General features: G+C 42.8%; 1 protein-coding gene across 1 annotated transcript; it reads right to left on the bottom strand.

The window, feature by feature from the left end:
- Window positions 1-6,909: 6,909 nt before the first annotated feature.
- rnf26 (ring finger protein 26) lies at window positions 6,910-11,976 on the bottom strand. The gene has a single exon (XM_078199124.1). It carries the CDS (start codon window positions 11,683-11,685, stop codon window positions 10,285-10,287), a length of 1,401 nt encoding a protein of 466 aa, XP_078055250.1. The 5' UTR covers window positions 11,686-11,976; the 3' UTR covers window positions 6,910-10,284.
- Between the last annotated feature and the right edge of the window lie 4,263 nt (window positions 11,977-16,239).

Below are 16,239 nucleotides of genomic sequence, written 5' to 3'. Positions count from 1 at the left end.
ATGTCTTCGGGGTGTTTCACGGGCTTCTGTCTTAGTTTCAATTTCTATGCAGAGGACATCTCTTTCAATAAACCTGTTGTGCGTTACTTTGAATCTACATGTGCAAACCACATATTTTTCTTTTTGTTGAAAATCCACAACCTAACATAAGGAATTACATACTTCAAGCCTGTTTTACTAGACATTCCCTATTTTCTCCCCTTCTCTATTGAAAGTGCTGAATATTACTAGGGTGGTCTTCAGAGGTATTGATCATCCAAGTGACCATTCTGAAGCTGAGCAGTAAAATGGAGTTGATACAAAAAGCCAAGACTAATCTTATTCTTATCCAATGTCCATTGAAACACACTTTTCTGCAGAACTGCTTGAAACTATTGTGGGAGGAAATGTGGAACAATGACAATGCACTTCCAGTAGGGAGGGGAAAAGGATATTATTTATTTTTTAATCCTTGGGTACTCACTGCATATTTATCCTCAGAGGCAAAACAATTTCTCTTTTTAAAGAAAATCAATGAATGGTATATTCTCAATGGGATGTAAGAAAATAAATTGGATAAGGAATTTCCATGAAAACAATTGTGAGGGAGCGATTAACAGATTGTGTATGTATACGCAGAGATATAAGAAAGCAAATAAGTAAAGGCAAAAAACTCAAGATTTTCTTATCATAAGCTTAAAGCTCATGACAACTAAGTCTGGCATGTGGTTTTACACAGCACTGGAATTGGAACAACATTTCTATTTCAATGAAAGTGTATTTTTGCTGAAATGCTGGAAGGACTGCTGCCAGAGGCTGAGCATGAGGACAGATGGTGTCATACCTAATATAGCAAAGGTTTGGCAGCTACCATCATCGGTTTACAAAAGTGATAAGCAGTTGCTGTTGTAGTTCTGCAGTGACTAGTAGCATAACCACTATTAAATATATTGTATTGTTTTGTCTCCACTACTGCCAAGTTGGTGGTAATGCACATTTTACGTCTGTCTGCTAATAGCAGTTAGGAACTAAGTAATCATGCGTGGAATACTTATTAATATCTAAATAAGTCAACCATAGTAAGTTTAGCTAAGTCAAATTAAGTCCAATTGTGGTCCCCACAAGGAAAAAACAAGATCCAAACTGACAAGACATTGCATCCCATCTTGGGCTCAATCAAACAAGATCCAAGCTGACAGGATAAGGCATTGCACTCCCTTCCGAACTTGATTTAATGCTTCATCTTAGCCAAAAGGCTGAGATGGCTATGAAACATTGCGTCAGATAACATCTTGGTTTAACCTCATTGGCTACTCTGATCCTTTACTCTACCCTAGCCTAGGCAAACGACAATCACAGGTGTCAGCACACCCCCAGTGCAATGGGCTATGTAGTAGCCAGACTAACTATTTAATGGAAGAGCTAGATTAGTTCCTGGGATTTTTCCCACAATTCTAGATAATCTTACAAATAAATGCCTTAATAGATGTGATGATTGTGGTTTAACAGGCAGTAAGAAAATTAATAGTGCACTGTGATAATAAATTGAATGAATTCAGATATTTTTTACTGAACCCTGCTTTTCCGGTCATACTTATCTTAATTGAATAGCAGATTTCCTAAATTACTGACCACACCAATCACTCTCCAACTCAATTATTGTTTGATAAATTTTGGCTACCTTTTAGATAAATTAGATAATTATCTAACTAAGATAATTCAGACCTTTGTCTGAAGGTCATGGGTTGACTGGCAAAGGTGGGGAAGTTGGTAAATTAAAACTCCTAATGAATCACGTTCCTGTTTCTCTGGCTGGTGGTCTTTGTGATGTAAATAAAGCACTGAGACAGACCTCGTCAATTAGGTAATAATGTTAGCCACATTCATCATTACTGTTGGCTGAGAGGTCACTTGTTTACTGAATGTAATGGAAAAACTGATGCTCAATCAAATTAGGTAAATCACAAATTGGAACACCACAGCCTCAGGTTCTCAGGAGCTTCAGGATGTAATACAAAACCTTTGCATGGGACAGAAAGATGTTAAATCCTGTGCATAATGAGTAGTTCAGGCCATCTGCTGATTAAGATGCTAATGCTGCAAGTTGAGGCTTGAGATGAATATCCCATGTGACCTTCTAAAGAGATTTCTTGATTCTGTTATGAAGGTGTACATCAATATGGGGCTAATTTTGCAAAGCTACTATTTATTTATGTAGAGGGATTTCATCGGTCAGCATTGTTCCCTTTGTTCCTATAGGTTTTGAAGAACTGGACAACCTACAGCAAGCAGGCAGCTCAAAGCACTGAAGAAGTACTACCAGTCCAATGACTTTGCAAGATCCTCCAAATCTGGTGGTAAGAAAAGCAACGTCCTCTTACAAGTCAACATGTCCAGCATCAAGGCATAAATCACTCAAAACCAGATCCACTGGGCAGAACATGTCATTCATTAGCCTGACACCAAACTTCAAAAGCAACTACTCATCTTGGAATCCCAGGAAGCCAGCAGAAATGCATTGGGGATGTCCGCAAACCATTCTTGAAAGAGGTCAAACATTTCTGCTGGATCATGGGAGTTCCTGGCTCATGACTGACCAAAATGGAGGTTAATTTGGGAAGGCATTGAACATATCAAGAGACTTCCCTGGGAACACGCAGAGACTAAATTGAGGAGACAGCACACAAACTGCTAAACAACTCATCTACCTGATCACCTTGTCATGCATATGGCATCGTTTGCAGATCATGCACTGGACTTACCAGTCTTCTCAGAACCCATCATACTGGAATGAAATTGAGTTACCTTGATCCTGAGGGACTGCCAACAAGATGTTGGGAAAGTCTTCTCTTGAGTTAGCCATTTATTGAGTGCAGGGTTAAAGTTTGGGGAAGGATATGTTCTACCATTTATCCAATTACATTCACACCATAAAAATAAATGTTGAAATGTTAACTTTCTCTCTCCATAGATGCTGCTTGACCTGCAGAGTGTTTCCAGCATTTTTGTTTTATTTCAGATTTTCATCATCTGCAGTATTCTTTTAAGTTTATTTATTTTTTAGTCACAAGTAAGGCTTACATTAACACTGCAATGAAGTTACTGTGAAATTCCCCAATGTTTATATTCACACAATGTTAATCAATAGGAATCAGTTCACCAGACTAAGCCAATTTCACTATTATTTTTCTGTGGTTCCCAACTCTCAATGTCCTGTTAATTTGGTTATTAATTATTCTAAGATTGCTGCCTTTTATTAAGTCTAAAATGTGAGGGATCAGGATGAGGGCTGACTAGAAGGTGAAGTAATGGTTTCAATTCAATCCTCGGGTGGATGGAGCTATTACAAGGGGGCATAACTATAGGGTTCATGGTGGGAGATATAAGAAGGATATCAGAGGTAGGTTCTTTATGCAGAGAGTGGTTGGGGTGTGGAATGGACTGCCTGCAGTGATAGTGGAGTCAGACACTTTAGGAACATTTAAGCGGTTATTGGATAGGCACATGGAGCACACCAGGATGATAGAGAGTGGGATAGCTTGATCTTGGTTTCAGATAAAGCTCGGCACAACATCGTGGGCCGAAGGGCCTGTTCTGTGCTGTACTGTTCTATGTTCTATGTTCTAATTCTGAAGTGTGATTCGCTGATAAATTATTTATGACCTACCTCGAGACCATGGGGTACTGGAAATAGGACTGGAACGATAACTTATCTTTTGACCAGAACTAAAATCTGCAAACTACTCAGAAAATTCCTGACCCACTTAATGTTTCTGTTCATTTTTAAACAAATGAGTTCCATATCCAATTTGGTACAGATGGGGTGACAGTTAGGACTTTCCTCACCTGCATAGCATGGCACAAAACTGAGCAGGATGTTTCTCAGCTTAGCAATCTTATATCAGAATTTCAAGCTTCATCATGAAGTGTGGATGCTGGATGGGACAACTGAGTTATTGCCCTGCAAAACCCAGTATGGTTTGTAATGCAACAGCAAGCTGATCTAAAAGCTTTGAAACATAGCTTAGGATTGGTTGTGGGGAAAAGAGAGACAAATAGACAGAATTGAAAATCCTATGATAGAATCATAGAACCCTACAGTGCAGAAAGCCATTTGGCCCATTGAGTCTGCACTGACCACAATCCCACCCAGGCCCTTTCCCAAACCCCATGCATTTACCCTAGCTAGTCCCCCTGACACTGAGGGAGAATTTAGCATAGCCAATCCACCTAACCTGCACATCTTTGGACTGTGGGAGGAAACCGGAGCACCCAGAGGAAACCCATGCAGACACGGGGAGAACGTACAAACTCCACACAGACAGTGACCCAAGCTGGGAATCAAACCCGGGTCCCTGGCAGCAGCGCTAACCACCATGCCACCCAAGATGTTTATGATCACCACATAAATGAAGCTGAACTATTCTTTCAGGAGACCAGCTTTTCCAATCTATCCATACAACTCATCCCTGGAATCATTCTCATAAATATTCTTTCCACTCTCTCTTAACCCTACAGATCTTTCCTAAAGTTTCCAGAATTGGATACAATGAAGTTGAAACAGGATTTTACATAGGTACAAAGAGATAACTAACCTTCTTGAGGCTCAAGATCCCATATACTAATGGCTGGAGCTAAAGAGAGGTGTAAACACATAATAGATTCATTGTTTTTCATGGCTTTCAAACTCTTCATTATATGTCTAGCTGGACCCGGGTTCGATTCCCAGCTTGGGTCACTGTCTGTGTGGAGTTGGCACGTTCGCCCCGTGTCTGCATGGGTTTCCTCCGGGTGCTCCAGTTTCCTCCCACAGTCCAAAGATGTGCAGGTTAGGTGGATTGGCCATTCCTCTTAGAGTGAACGGCAAGGCTGGCACAAGTAGGGAACTCTGGATGATCTGGGATATTGAGGCCCTGGTCAAGAAGAAGGAGGCACATGACATGCATAAGCAGCTGGGATCAAGTGAATCCCTTGAAGAGTATAGGGGGGTAGGAGTAAAGTTAAGCGAAAAATCAGGATGGCAAAAAGGGGACACGAGATTGTTTTGGTAGATAAGGCAAAGGAGACTCCAAAGAGCTTCTACAAATACATAAAGGCCAAAAGAGTAACTAGGGAGAGAGTAGGGCCTCTTAAAGATCAACAAGGTCATCTATGTGCGGATCCACAAGAGATGGGTGAGATCCTAAATGAATATTTCTCATCAATATTTACTGTTGAGAAAAGCATGGATGTTAGGGAACTTGGGGAAATAAATAGTGGTGTCTTGAGGAGTGTACATATTACAGAGGAGGTGCTGGAATCTTAAAGCGCATCAAGGTAGATAAATCCCCGGGACCTGGTGGTGTATCCCAGGACATTGTGGGAGGCTAGGGAGGAAATTGCGGGTCCCCTAGCAGAAATATTTGAATCATCGATAGTCACAGGTGAAGTGCCTGAAGATTGGAGGGTGGAAAATGTTGTGCCTTTCTTTAAAAAGAACTGCAGGGAAAAGCCTGGGAACTACAGGCCAGTGAGCCTCACATCTGTGGTGGGTAAGTTGTTGGAAGGTAATTTGAGAGACAGGGTCTACAGGCGTTTAAAGACGCAAGGGCTGATTAGGGACAATCAGCATGGCTATGTGAGTGGAAAATCATGTCTCACAAATTTGATTGAGTTTTTTGAAGGGGTAACCAAGAAGGTAAATGAGGGCAGTGCAGTTGATGTTGTCTACACGGACTTTAGCACGGCCTTTGAGGAGGTACCGCATGGTAGGTTGTTGCACAAGGTTAAATCTCATGGGATTCAGGGTGAGGTAGCTAAATGGATACAAAATTGGCTTGTTGACAGAAGCCAGAGGGTGGTTGTAGAGTTGTTTTTCAAACTGGAGACCCGTGACCAATGGTCCTCAGGGATCAGTGCTGGGTCCACTGTTATTTGTCATTTATATTAATGATTTGGATGAGAATATAGGAGGCATGGTTAGTAAGTTTGTAGATGACACCAAGATTGGTGGCATAGTGGACAGTGAAGAAGATTATCTAGCATTGCAACGGGATCTTGATCAATTGGGCCAGTGGGCTGACGAATGGCAGATGGAGTTTAATTTAGATAAATGTGAGGTGATGCATTTTGGTAGATTGAACCAGGGCAGGACTTATTCAGTTAATGGTAGGGCTTTGGTGAGAGTTACAGAACAAAGAGATCTCGGGGTACATGTTCATAGCTCCTTGAAAGTGGAGTCACAGATGGACAGAGTGGTGAAGAAGGCATTCAGCACGCTTGGTTTCATTGGTCAGAACATTGAATATAGGAGTTGGGACGTCTTGTTGAAGTTGTACAAGAAATTGGTAAGGCCACACTTGGAATACTATATTCAGTTCTGGTGACCCTATTATAGAAAGGATATTATTAAACTAGAGTGTAGAAAAGATTTACTAGGATGCTACTGGGCCTTGATAGTTTGAGTTATAAGGAGAGGCTGGATAGACTGGGACTTTTTTCTCTGGAGTGTAGAAGGTTAAGGGGTGATCTTCTGGAGGTCTATAAAATAATGACGGGCATAGATCAGCTGGCTTATCAATATCTTTTTCCAAAGGTAGGGGAGTCTAAAACTAGAGGGCATAGGTTTAAGGTGAGAGGGGAATAATACAAAAGTGGCCAGAGGGGCAATTTTTTCACGCAGAGGATGGTGAGTGTCTGGAACAAGCTGCCAGAGGTAGTAGTAGAGCCGGGTACAATTTTGTCTTTTAAAAAATATTTCGACAGTTACATGGGTAAGATGGGTATAGAGGGATATGGGCCAAATGCGGGAAATTGGGACTAGCTTCAGGGTTTTAAAAAAAGGTGGCTTGGACAAGTTGGGCTGAAGGGCCTGTTTCCGTGCTGTAAACCTCTATGTCAGTTGATGCTTTGAGAACAAGACAAACTAGCAATTAAAAATATATAGGTGTATTTTTTTTAATTCACTAATTACACATTCAGCTCATTTCAGTTAAACGTAGCACAGGACAATGAAGTTGAATTTAACACAGTGCAGTTATCACAGAACAAATAAAACAACGCTTATAGAACTTGCACAAAAAAGATAAAGGCTGTTTAAAAAAAGACTTGTAACACATCATTCATAAATAACCTGAAATATGCTCCCTGCACAATAATTAGTTATTCTGTAAAGAATGTTCTGCATTTAACGTTAACCACCACCATGTTAGCAGTGCCAAACCCCACTCAACCCAGTGTATATTTACAGCCATCACCAGCCAGCCATCTTGATAACAGTAATAACATCACGATGGCTTGGCTCTCCTGTTGCTGCTTTGAAAATCTTGGACTAAATGAACATCCCGGCAGCCCTCTCTCTTTCTCTATAGGTAGTGAGCTGCCCTTTAACTTAGACAAGTGAACTAAATGTTAACCCATCCCTAATGGTTCTCTTGGTAAATGTACTGCCCATTTTAAACAAAGGTGCTCGGTCCAAAATGAAAGACTTGGGTACTCTGGCTATTTAACTGTGAGGAAGTGGGTGTATGGGAAAACATTACAGTTTTTCACATGATGTCCACATAAATACATCAGGGATCACTAGATAACTATTAAGAAGTGGTTTTAATTAATTTTCTTGCGCTAGCATTGAGGCTAATTGTAAAATCACAACCCAATACCAGAAACCTTAGGTCTGCATACCTGGTGCAGCCTCATTGTCTTTATCCACAAGGTTGTTAGAAGAATCACATGGAATGATGTGGGAAGCAAAATAAAGACATCTTCAGGTCCTACACATGGGTCAGAAAATATTTGCTTGATTTAATTGGGACATCAATGTTTTCTAAATTTTTGCTAATCTGAAATGGTAAGAAAGTACATCTTGGGAGACTCAAAAGCTACAATTATTGACACTATCTGTTCCTAAAACTGGTTTTTAATCACAGTAAGCATTTATGGACTATGGGTTTAATGTAGTGGTCTTGGTAGAAGGGCAATACACCCAAACAAATTGGGGTTGTGGAAGCTGTGCTCATTAAATAAAACTTGCTGGACCCTGACCAGATTCACCACCGAGTGTGGGTGCGAGTGGAGATTTATCGGCAGGCACGAACTTCTAGGAATGAAGCCAATCAGAGTGGAGGAGATTCTCTCACATCTTGGTGGAAAGGGATGGCTGAATTTTCCTTGCATTCAGCAATCAGGAAGATTCCGAATGTCAAAGTTCCCCAAAGATTAGTGTGATGCTGAGGAGGCCCAAGAATTCCTTGCGGCATCTGAGGTGACAAGGCCAGTCAGCTCCTCTCACCATGTTTCTGTTGTTAGGTGACAGCCCAGGACTCCCCCCGCATGGCCTTTAAGAATTACATTCAAGTAAAATCATCAGGCTAATGACTTTTGAATCTTCAATATGCGCCATCCGTTTTCAGCAGAAGCCTCAACTAATGTCTGCATCTCTGCCATTGACATTATGGCAACCAGAACTGCAGCAATTCTCGATTTTAACACATTGCTCAGCACTTTTCAGCTTCTTTGGAGTGAGGCTAGTGGTTCGGTTTAAAATCTAGGCCTATAGGTCTGAATAAATTCAAATCATGTTACATACTATGTTGTGTAACTGATTCCTCTTCTCACTAATCACTGACCTGCAAACTCCAAAATCAGAGGTTTAAATCTCATCCCTGTATCCAGGACAGGCAGTTCACACTGACAATTCCCCACAGAAGGAAGTTCCATTACTGGTAGGTACCAAGCATATGGAAAGTAATTTCCCAAATAAAAGAACACTCAAACCATTCACACCTTCAAATTACTTATCATCACAGTGTTGACTATGATATGCTTGGCATACCACCCATTATTGCAGATACCAAGACAAGTAAGGAAACATTCTTGAGATACAGAGTCTTACTTCAATAACTTTGAGATACGCCATTTGTTTCAGGTTGTGTTACTATAAAAAGTTTGATGCTACTGTAATTGTTCTGCTGGAAGGTGAGTACACATCACCCAACATCTCAGTAAGTTCACATTTGTGCAGCAGAAAGCTAGCATTATTATCAGCCAGATTTTGTAGTGATAAACATTTGGTGTGAAAAAAGTAGCTAAGCTTAATTCAAGCAGTGCATCTATCTGTTAATACATTAAATACCCAGCTGTCAAGACCCAAGAACTATCCCACCCATTGCTCCAACTCCAATAGACACAAAAATGATCCTCAAAGCTACACTTCTCAAAGCAATCTATGGTCCCTAATGAAATGGTAGTGCCTCAAGCAAATATCTGGTGGCACAACCATTGAACAGTGCTACTATTCTTTGGTGAATAGCATTGTTAATAAAAAGAAAATAAACAAAGCAAAACTCTCCTTTGACCCATGTAATCTGTACTGCTGATTTGGTCAAGAATTGCTGTGATTATTTAAAGAGATAAAGCTTGTAACTTATAAAAGAAAACTCAAATGTAAACCGATTTCTCATGTGGTCTCATTTCCTAATTGAATACATTACTTCAGCTGTTTTTCCAAAACAATATTCCATAATTGAGCCTCAAGTTTCCAGCAGTGCTCTTCCTACATTGCTGCTCACAATGTATGCTGTGCATTGGGTGCTAGAACAGCATTCAGGGAAGCCAAGTTTTGGAGGATGTCCCTTAAATATGCCAAAGATAATACAGGAGTCATCCATCTCAAAATAATTTACAAACATATTTTTTTTTTAAAACAAGGAAATTTACACAGAGGGTGCACTGTACAGATAATCCAGAAATATAGGATCATGAGACCCCAACCCTGCACAGCTCAGTGTAATAAAAAAAAGTTAAACATTCACAATCTGTAACACCAGCCTCTTAAAGCTGATCATTTTTTAACCCGGAACTCTTCGATTAAATAAAAAAAGCACTGGTATTTGTTTACCAGGCAGTGTTGGTAACTGAATTGACAGAAACACAGTGGTTTCAGTTTCCCACTGCCAACTCTGAAACCAGTGAACAAAGTTGCAGAAGTCAAAGCACGCAACAGGACAGGAGAAAATCGATCATTGGATTTTTAATTCCAATTTGGCCAGGTTACCAAACAAAATGCTGGAATTGAGGCTTCTAATTCCCAGTAATACATACAAACAATCTTAAGGTAATATTCCTACACAGCACAGTGCTTGCATAGGCTATGGTTGAACAGAAAAAATAACATCTGAATTCTGAAGTCCACGACTAAGGATTTCCATAGCAATTTGAAAATAGGCTCATCTAACACTTTAATGATTGGCCCACTCATACATATTTAAAAATAAATTTCATTATGTACAGCACACGCTTTCCATCAAAGCTTATTCCAATGGTCAATCAGAAATACACATCCAACGTTTGTAAGATCATCTCTCGGCAAAGTGGGCAGTTGCGTTGGTAGATGGGCTGTTGCAGGAGAATATTTGTGCAGCCTTGACAGAGGCACAAGTGCCGGCATGGGAGCAACAACACAGATTTTGCCTGGTCCTGACAGATGACACACTTTTTCCGTTCTTCCTGCTCTTTCAAGAGCATCCAAAGATTGCTTTCCATTGGGACATTGCAATTATCGTCTTTGCTGCTCACTGGCTTTGCTATCGAATGCAAAGGTCCATTGCTGGCTTTTGGTCCACATACAGAGGTCTCAGCCACGGTCAGCTGTTGTTCTCTTGCAGGATTACCATCTACTTGGACTGGGTTGGGATCTGTTTGCTGTTCCAACTGGATAGCCAGTTGTGGGTCCACAGCTGTTTGGCCCCCTACATTCTCATTAGGATTGGCCTGGTGCCGCTGCCTTTGGTCAAGAGGCCAGTTATTGACATAACCTGGGTTGAATCCCTGCAGTTGTTGACTGTATATTCGCCGCCATGTCTCTGAGTTGACCATCAACTGCATACTGACCATTACTAACCTACAAACATGAGTGACATTCCTCCTGACCCAGTGAAGATTTGGAGCAGTGCTCAAGTGTAGAGTCACCTGATTAGCCATCCTCAGTACTATCTCTGGATTTGCATAGATCGTTGCACTAGAAATTACAACAAAAGTGATTGCCAACCCATATAGATTCAGGAGAAAAACATCAGCCAATACTCTGGTGAGGGAAATCAGGACTTCGATCACAAACTGGCATGGAGTCCACAGCAGGATCACGTTGCCAAGGACACTACTGGACAAATAGGCAAGAATTGATGCAAAGACCTCAGAAGCTCCTACCAAAGGGTTCCACAACACTGTGACAACTGAGAACAGGTTCTGGGTTCCAATGAGGAACAAATTGATGACAGTGTTGACAAAGTACGCAGCCAGGCTAGCCAAGATCCCTACAGCATCCCAGATCTGCTTGAGAAAGACGTGGCCGGAGCAGGTGGTGGTGGCGAGACCCCTTTGCAGCATCTCTCGGCCCCGCAAGCTCAGGTAAGACAGCAGGTGCCCCACCACCTTCAAACTCTCTGCCAGGTTGAACAGCACCCTCAGCAAACTGCAGACCAGGCTGAGGGTGAGGTGCATGGCGCAGTAGCATAGCTCGGCCGCCCCCAGTAGCAGCAGCCCCAGCAGGTTGTAGCAGAGGCCGAAGAAAGACGCCACGGCGCCGGGGAGGCAGAGCAGCAAGTGCAGGAGGCCCGAGGTAGCAGCCACCACCGAGGAGACCAGCCAGAAATTGAGGTCCAGCAAGAAGCAGAGCAGATCCAGGGCCCGGCCCAGGCCACTGACCAGGAAGATGATAAGGCCGGCCATGGCAGTGAGTGCGGAGCCGCTGCCGGCCTCACTCGGAGCCGGAACCGCTGCCGGAGCGCCTCTAACCGTTAATTCAATTCAAACATAAACAAGCAGCCCAAATCAACCCATCACAAACACATCCACCAGACAGGCAGAGCGCCGAACTATCGATAGGAACATTGCTATTTCTTTTCCAATTCCCCCCTCATTCCTCGCTGAAATATTTTAATGTTTTTAAGGCAAATTATTCTTTTTAAATAAAGTTAGCATTCATCCTGCTCGTTTAAGTTTTTTAAAATTAAAGTATTGTTCACGAACCTGAAGGGATATTTAGGAACATTAAAAAGTAAGGTTGGAGTATTTGGGACCTTAGGTCTGCTTTACCATTCGCTAACATTGAATCATAAAGTGCAAAAGAGGCCTTTCGGCCCATTGAATGTTATGACTTGCCAACGTTTTTTAAAGTTTATTTATTAGTGTCACAAGTAGGCTTATATTAACACTGCAATTAAGTTACTGTGCAAATCCCCTAGTCGCTAAACTCTGGCACCTGTTCGGGTACATGGAGGGAGAATTTAGCATAGCCAATGCACCTAACCGGCACATCTTTCAGACTGTGGGAGGATACTGGAGCACCGGAAGGAAACCCACGCAGACATGGGGAGAACATGCAGACTTTGCACTTACAGTGACCGATGCCAGGAATCAAACCCGCATCTCTGACGCTGTAATGCAGCAGTGCTAACCACTGTGCCACCATGCCACCCATACAAAACTAATAGACAAAAAGTTCAATTTTATAACTTTTACTTTGATAATAAAACCAAAATCAACATAAAACATGACTTTTGATTTGATTTATTATTGTCACATATATTAGTATACGGTGAAAAGTATTGTTTCTTGCGTGCTATACAAAGCATACTGTACATAGGGAAAGAAAGGAGAGAGTGCAGAATGTAGTTACAGTCATAGTTAGGGTGTAGAGAAAGATCATATTAATGTGAGGTAGGTCCATTCATGGCAGCAGGGAAGAAGCTGTTGAGTCGGTGGGTACATGATCTCAGACTTGTCTCTTTTTCCCGACGGAAGAAGGTGGAAGAGAGTATGTCCAGGGTGCATGGGGTCCTTGATTATGCTGGCTGCTTTTCCAAGGCAGCGGGAAGTGTCAACGGATAGGAGGCTGGTTTGAGTGATGGACTGGGCTTCATTCATGACCCTTTGTAGTTTCTTGCAGTCTTGGACAGAGCAGAAGCCATACCAAGCTGCAATACAACCGGAAATAGTGCTTTCTATGGTGCTTCTATAGAAATTGGTGAGAGTTGTAGATGACATGCCAAATTTTCTTAGTCTCCTGAGAAAGGTGTTGGTGGGCTTTCTTAACTACAGCATCTACATGGAGGGACCAGGACAGGTTGTTGGTGATCTGGACACCTAAAAACTTGAAGCTCTTGACCATTTCTACTTCGTCCCCATCGATATAGACAGGGGCATACCCTCCACTATGATGACTATCTCATTCGTTTTGTTGACATTGAGGGAGAGATTATTGTCATCGCACCGGTTCACCAGATTTTCTATTTCTTTCCTGTACTCTATCTCGTCGTTGTTTGAGATCCGACCCACTACGGTGGTGTCATCAGCAAACTTGAAAATTGAGTTGGAGGGGAATTTGGCCATACAGTCAGAGGTGTATAAGGAGTATAGTAAGGAGCTGAGGACACGGCCTTGTGGAGCACTGGTGTTGATGATGATTGTGGAGGAGGTGTTGTTGCCTATCCTTACTGATTGCGGTCTGTGGGTTAGGAAGTCTAGGATCCAGTTGCAGAGGGAGGAGCCAAGCTCCAGGCCACGAAGTTTGGAGATGAGTCTCGCAGGAATAATGGTGTTAAAGGCTGAGATGTAGTCAATGAATAGGAGTCTGACGTTTGTTATCTCGGTGTTCCAGGGTTGAGTGTAGAGCCAGGGAGGTGGCGTCTGCTATGGACCTGTTGTGGTGGTAGGCGAACTGCAGTGGATTCAGGCAGTCTGTAAGGCATGAATTGATTTGTGCCATGACTAACCTTTTGAAGCATTTCATAATGATGGATGTCAGAGCCACCGGATGATAGTGATTAAGTCAAGCTGCCTGGCTTTTTTTTGGTACCAGGATGATGATCGTCTTCTTGAAGCAGGTAGGGAGCTCAGATTGGTGCAGAGAGGTTGAAGATGTCTGCAAATACCCCCGCCAGTTGGTCTTCGCAGGACCTGTGTGCTCATCTAGATACCCCAACTGGGTCACTTGCTTTCCATGGGTTGACTTTTGAGAAGGCTGCTCTGACGTCGGCAATGGTGACCTTGGATACAGGTTCGTCCGAGGCTTCTGGAATGGAGGGCGTGCTCTTGCTGATCTCTTGCTCAAAACGGGCATTGAATGCATTGAGCTCATCAGACAGGGGTGCATTGGAGCCAGGGATTTTACTTCCCTTCAACTTGTAGCCTGTTATGTCATGCAAACCTTGCTACAGTCGGCGGGAGTCCGTGTGGCTAATCTGGGATTCTAGCTTTGTCCGGTATCTTTGATGGATCTCCATAGATCATATCTGCCTTTCTTGTATAGGTCAGGGTCACCTGACTTAAACGCCTCAGACCTGGACTGATGAACCCTGTTCATCCATGGTTTCTGCTTGGGAAACACACGGATTTGCTTCTTTGGCACTGTCTTCTACACACTTACTAATAAAATCAATTACTGTAGTGGCATACTCGTTCAGGCTGGTCACAGAGTTTTTAAATACTGACCAGTCTACTGACTCTAAACAGTCTCGTAGGAGATTATCTGGTTCCTCAGACCAACATTGCACGACTTTCTTTGACGGATTCTCCCATTTCAGTTTTTGCTTGTAAGCCAGGAACAGGAGAATAGCCTTGTGGACTGATTTACCAAAGTGTGGGCAGGCGATAGAGCGGTAGGCATGTTTGATATTTGTGTAGCAGTGGTCTAGGATGCTTGCGTCTGGTGGAACAGGAGACATGCTGGTGGTATCTTGGTAGAACACTCTTGAGCTTGGCCTGATTACATAGAACATAGAAAACATACAGCACAAACAGGCCCTTCGGCCCACAAGTTGCACCGGTCATGTCCCTACCTACCTAGGCTTATATATATAGGCTTACCTATAACCCTCAATCCTATTAAGTCCCATGTACTCATCCAGAAGTCTCTTAAAAGACCCTATCGAGTTTGCCTCCACCACCACTGACGGCAGCCGATTCCACTCACCCACCACCCTCTGAGTGAAAAACTTATCCCTGACATCTCCTCTGTACCTACTCCCCAGCACCTTAAACCTGTGTCCTCTTGTAGCAGCCATTTCAGCCCTGGGAAAAAGCCTCTGAGAATCCACCCAATCTATACCTCTCAACATCTTGTACACCTCTATCAGGTCACCTCTCATCCTTCGTCTCTCCAAGGAGAAAAGATCGAGCTCCATCAACCTATCCTCATAAGGCATGCCAACCAATCCAGGCAACATCCTTGTAAATCTTCTCTGCACCCTTTCAATAATTTCCACATCCCTCCTGTAATGAGGCGACCAGAACTGAGCACAGTACTCCAAGTGGGGTCTGACGAGGGTCTTATCAAGCTGCATCATTATCTCCCGACTCCTAAACACAATCCCTTGATTGATGAAGGCCAGCACACTAATTGAAGCCCTCGGCCACGATGAACAAGGCCTCGGGGTATTTCATCTCAAGGCTATTTGTGGTGGTGTATATTTCATCCAGCGTGGTCTTCACGTACGCATGGGGTGGGATGTAAACTGCTGTCAGAATAAAGGAGGTGAACTCCCATGGAAGGTAGTAGGGGCAGTATGTTAGCGTCTATGTGGCACTAATTTCACCCACAAAGTTCTTTAAAACTCTGAACCTCTGGTATAGAATTCCAACTCAATTTTCCCAGAATATAGTCATTGATCCTCATCGAACAGTAGATCCCAACCGACCTGTACTATAGACAAATTTACAGACGACACAAAATTAGGTGGAAAGGCAAGGTGCGAGAAGGATACAAACAGTTTACAAAGAGATATTGATAGGTTAAGTAAGTGGACAAAAAGTTGGCAAAATGTGGGCGGCACAGTGGTTAACACACAGCATCAGGGATCCAGGTTCAATTCCGGCCTTGGGCGACTGTCTGTGTGGAGTCTGCACATTCCCCCTGTGTCTGCGTGGGTTTCCTCCTACAATCCAAAGATGTGCAGGTTAGGTTGATTGACCATGTTAAATTGCCCCTAGTGTCAGGGGGACTAGGCAATGCAGTCTCGATGGGTTGAATGGCCTCCTTCTGCAATGTAGGGATTCCATGAAGGTTCACTAGGATAATCCCTGGTATGGAGGGAGTGTCTTATGAGGAAAGGTTGAACAGGTTGGGACCCTACCCATTGGAATTTAGAAAAATGAGAAGTGATCTCATTGAAACATTTAAGATTCTTAAGGGGCTTGACAGAGTAAATGCTGAGAGGATGTTCCCCCCTCATGGGAGAGTCTAGAGTGAGGGGCACAGTCTCAAAATAAAGGGGTGCTACTTTA

The sequence above is a fragment of the Mustelus asterias genome, chromosome 27 (assembly GCF_964213995.1).
Source record: "Mustelus asterias chromosome 27, sMusAst1.hap1.1, whole genome shotgun sequence".
NCBI lineage: Eukaryota > Metazoa > Chordata > Chondrichthyes > Carcharhiniformes > Triakidae > Mustelus > Mustelus asterias.
Note: the sequence above shows the minus strand (reverse complement) of the source record. Positions and strands in the feature narration are given on the sequence as shown.